At 35.6% G+C, this 5,000-nt stretch overlaps 1 protein-coding gene across 3 annotated transcripts in view; it reads left to right on the top strand.

Annotated features, from left to right (window-relative positions):
• LOC113813252 (regulator of nonsense transcripts 2) overlaps positions 1-4,866 on the top strand; it is a gene marked incomplete at its 3' end in the record, with an annotated part of 36,141 nt that extends 31,275 nt beyond the window's left edge. For all 3 annotated transcript variants that reach the window (XM_070140738.1, XM_070140737.1, XM_070140739.1), the window contains 3 exon segments: positions 3,817-3,975; positions 4,299-4,478; positions 4,678-4,866. In XM_070140738.1, the coding sequence (XP_069996839.1) occupies positions 3,817-3,975; positions 4,299-4,478; positions 4,678-4,866 (528 nt within the window).
• Between the last annotated feature and the right edge of the window lie 134 nt (positions 4,867-5,000).

Below are 5,000 nucleotides of genomic sequence, written 5' to 3'. Positions count from 1 at the left end.
AAAATTATGAGAGTTATGATGTACCAAAGTTTGTGTAAACAAAGAACGGAGATATGGGGTTCTAATTTTGGACACTTGCCAAAGTTCACTGTCTCTTTTATTTTTCACTAAATCTAATGATATTATATATATAAAAAAATGACTTTAGTGTACTTTGCGATGCGATGGTTACCAAGTCAATCGAAATTATCATTTTCATATTCTGTAAGTTATGTCTTGTTGTTTAGTTTATTTGTTTTACATCTTTGGATATTTAAGATATTTCTATGACAAGTGACAAGATCAGAGCGGAAGCTCCGATCTAGCATCGCACTGGCGGGACGTCCAGTAATGTTTACTTTTCCGGGTGTCTCATATGTGTGACACCCGTCATAAATGGGTTAAAAGCACCTGTATGAAGAACATGGATTTCAAGACTTACCAAAGTAATTGAATTATTCCCATTTTCCACACAGGGGGGAGCAAAGGGGAGATGGTCACTGGGTGTTCAGAATTTTCAAGGAGGGTCATATGTATGTAAACACAAGCACATAAGTTTTAAAAATTTAATCTTCATTTAGTAGGCCTACATTGACTTTTATATGTAAAGGAATAAACTTTATTAGTTGTCCCAGTCAAACAGTTTTCTTTGACAATTTAACGAGAAATGAGTGTAGAATTGGTGTTTAGTCTTTTGTTCCCATTATCTTTGCTAAGAAGTACATAAAATCATCAAATGCCTAAGTGTGCTTGGATATTTGTGTATTTATGGTACCAAAGACCTACGGTAACTTCTACACATAATATTTTTTATCCAAAATGAAAATGATGCAATAGCTGTTTCAACTCCAGATGAAGACTGCGCATACAAATGAGCTCAAAATTCCGCATAGTTTTTATTTCAGAGCGGGTATTACTGTGTACTGTAATCTTCAACATGAAAGAATCAGTATCTTGCTTATATTTCGAAATTCATGGATCTGCTCTTGGGTGCCCTTTATATTAGAGTGCTCTTTACAGGAGAAATGATCAATTTTAAATCTGGAAAGTACCTATGATTGGGCAATGTCTAACGGAAATATTTTGATAAATATTTATACGGCTATTATCAAACATTAGTGCTTGGTACTCGGTAGACACAGATCCCTTCGTAAGTTACAACATATTACCAGAGATTCTTGGTGGAAGGCATATTTCATGTGTAAAAGTACTCAAAACTTAATTTTTTTTAGGTATAGTTCATAAAATATTTCCTCATAAATCACTATTATAATTTTTTTTCAGATATTGGTATAAAAGTATTCTTTGAACATTCACTAACTCATATCTATGTGCAATGTCATAATCAAATGCTGTATGCACATTGCAGCAAGCAAAAGCCCTCACAAGTGTAGCCAGGGGCATATCAGTGGCGTACCTCCCCATGTGCACCGCCCGAGAACTAACTTTAGCTAGGCTTTAATAGTCATTTGGTAGTTTCCTCATTCTTGTACCTATACCTTGTATAGGTACCTTGTACCTTGTACAGGTACCTTGTACCTTGTACAGGTACCTTGTACCTTGTTCAGGTACCTTGTACCTTGTTCAGGTACCTTGTACCTTGTACAGGTACCTTGTACCTTGTACAGGTACCTTGTACCTTGTACAGGTACCTTGTACCTTGTACCCCCCCCCCCCCCATGTCTCGTGGGATAATCCCCTTAAGGGGACTGTCTCAGATAGCGGGTGGTGACGGGTCAAATTGAGTTAGCTACCATACAGTATAGGTACATGGATGAAGAAACTACCAAACGAGTATTAAAGCCCTGCTGTGGCTAGTTCCTGGACAGCGAGCCTGAGACCTGCTAAACACCTGGAGAGATAGTCTGTGACTAAAGTCCTCGGAATGATTTTGTGCGTCTTGTTTATTGCCCATAGATGGCGCTGCAATTGCTGTGTAGTAAAGGGGTGGATTCATGAATAGAGGAGGGAGGAGGGAGGAGGGAAGGAAGCGAGGCACTGGTAATCAGTACTTTTTTGTCGGTAGATATTGCCATTGTATGGAAACCATTAACTGAAAAATGAAACAGTTTAAGAAATGACTATCAATTAGCATGAGTAGACGAAGCAGTAGTTGATGGGCAACGATATTCTCATCCACTTCCAACAGCAATAGGCACTAGAGTGGCTGTGCTGGTTCATGCGAGATTGTTGTAAACTCTGTTTGCCTTATGATTGAAATGGATGAAACAGGACGCCCTCGTATTTTTCTCGATCTCGTTGTTTCAAACATGTTTGAAGCAATGTAATGAATCCCTACAACCCAACTCTGGCCTCCCTCCCTCCTCCATTCAGGAATCCGCCCCTTTACTACACAAAGCCATCTATGGGCAATAAACAAGGCACGCAAAACCATTCCGAGGACTTTAGTCCTAGATTGTACGTCGCTGATGAGTGCCCAGATACACCTATGTGTACTTTTGCTTGTTACAATTGTGCATACGGTATTTGATTATACATTGTGCATAGCTACGAGTGCGTGAATGTTCAAGGAACACTTTTTTACCAATATCAGAAAAAAATTATATCACATTGATTTATGATGAAATAGTTTGTGAAATATATCTAAAAAAATGTAAGTTTTGTGTCCTTTTAATTACGAAATATGCTTCCATCGAGACTCCCTTGTAATATGTTGTAGGTTACGAAGTAATCTGTGCGTATACCAAGTATGAAGCAGTAATGTTTGAAAATAGCCATATAAGTAAGGATTGAAATATTTCCGTTAGAGTTTGCACAACGGTCGGGACATCACAGCATTGGTAATTTGATATGATTTGAAAATGGTCATTACCTTTGTAAAGGGCAATTCAGTTCAAAAATAGAAAAATTGAAAAAAAGGTTTTTATCTGGATTAGATTATTTGTCTCTATTGTAAAATACATTTATAAAACTTTTCAGACAAAAATATGTACTTTTATATCCAACAAACAAACAAAAAAAATATATACCTTTACAGGAAAGTGTCCCTATTGAAAATGATAATTCTGATTGACTTGGTAATCATTGCATCACAAAGTACACTAAATGAGCTTTTTTTTATATATATATAACATCATTAGATTTAGAGAAAAATAACAGAAATAACGAACTTTGGCAAAAACAAACACGCTCATGATTTTCGTGCAACTCAATGCAGTTTGTGGCTCTCCCTAGAACCTTTGAGCCCTGAGGCCACATTATAGCCCGATTTTAAAAATTTGGCCTTGATAAAAAAAATATAAATTTTTTTAATGCTGAAAAAAACATACCAAAAATAGTACTCTTTGTCAACCAGGCCCCCATCCTTTTCTATTATCATTATTATTATTATTATTATTTTATTATTATTATTATTATTATTATTATTTTGATGAAATGAATAGGAAAAGGTGGTCATTCCCCAGGACAGTCCCCTTAACGTCAAAATGATACATTTGAGCTTTATAGGTGTCAAAGAAAAATATAAATATAATATAGATATCAATGAGTTACAAAAAAATTCCTATAAATGTTTACATATAAAGGTCTGTAATAAAGATTTAGGTTACCAATTATTTTTCTTGTAACAAAGTAGCTTTTTTTTCTTTTTCTTTTTGTTGCCAATATGACTTTTTTAAGTACAGTAAATATATAGATGTAGCTTTCTCTTTAGATCATAAAAAAAAAGTCAAACATAAAACACAATAAAAAAACTTAATGTTTCCAATCTACAACCCGAGTATTTACGGTTATGACTGTTTTACAAAGGCAAACTGACAAGTTTACAATCTGTATTAGATAAAAGTAGTATACATGATTCATTCTTATACACAAAAGGATTGGGTTGGGCCTGCCGTTGTGGATGGTATTTTGGAAGACATACGCATTGGCCTGGAGGTTAATCATCCCAAATTCAACCAGAGAAGAGTAGCAGCTGTGAAGTACCTGGGTGAATTGTATAACTATAGGGTTATAGAAAGTTCTATTATATTCAAGGTGGGTATATTTGGAAATTTGGATAGCCTTTTGTTCATAAGAGAGATTATTTCCCTTTATAGGATATCTGTCCATACCATTGCTTTGACTGAATTTTGTAAATTCCCTTTTTTAGTAGATGGATTTTTGCTTTGGATTTTTACTGTCAAAATGATCCTGTAAAAGCACATAAGAAGCAGCAAAACAGGCTCCTTTTCCCAATCAAAGAATATAAAGAATTTAAGTGTCCTTTTTTGGAAAATTTGTGGCTGCAATTAATTAAAGAATCAAAAGCTGGAAAGACTTATCAATCCACAGTTGTTTGATACCAACTTTCTTGATAGGTTCTTTACCTATTCATCTCCTTTGGTGTGGTATTCGACCCAAGTTCGTATAGTGAGTACGATCCTCCTGAACACCTGTTTCGTCTGAGGTTGGTGTGTACGCTGTTGGAAACTTGTGGGCAGTTCTTTAGTTCAGGATCAAGCAAAAGACGTCTAGACTGCTATTTATGTTATTTCCAGGTAAGCAAAGATACAATAATATCTAGAATTTTGTTAGCTAAAATCTGAACAGTTTTCTTTGGGATATTTCAGGCTTGGTTGTTTTAAGTTTCACATAATAATGAGAATGACTAGATTTCAAAATGTTATGCCTCCTTGATTAAAGTTTTCATACTATTGAGCTGTAATTGATGATTTTTTTTTTTTTTTTGTCTGCCAGCATTACTATCAGTACAAGAGATCTCTCAGTATATGGAGTGAGGAGCAAGAGTTCCCATGGCAGATCGAGCACTTAGTCAGAGACACAATTGCAGCAGTCAGACCAAAGCTTCAGATGTACAACAACCTGGAGGAAGCACAAAAAGCGGTGACTCACCTCAATAATCAGATTGTTGCAAAGGCAATTGAGGTTAGTACCTGGTTTCAGTTTTAGTTATTGGCTTCAGCTACATGCTGCCGGAGATGGCACGTGCACACATGCCATGCCCACTATGTGTCTAATTTAATAATTGTTTTTACTTTTACTGTTACTAATGAGCCATT

The sequence above is a fragment of the Penaeus vannamei genome, chromosome 27, assembly GCF_042767895.1.
Source record: "Penaeus vannamei isolate JL-2024 chromosome 27, ASM4276789v1, whole genome shotgun sequence".
Lineage (NCBI taxonomy): Eukaryota > Metazoa > Arthropoda > Malacostraca > Decapoda > Penaeidae > Penaeus > Penaeus vannamei.
This window is presented reverse-complemented; position numbering and strand designations above follow the sequence as displayed.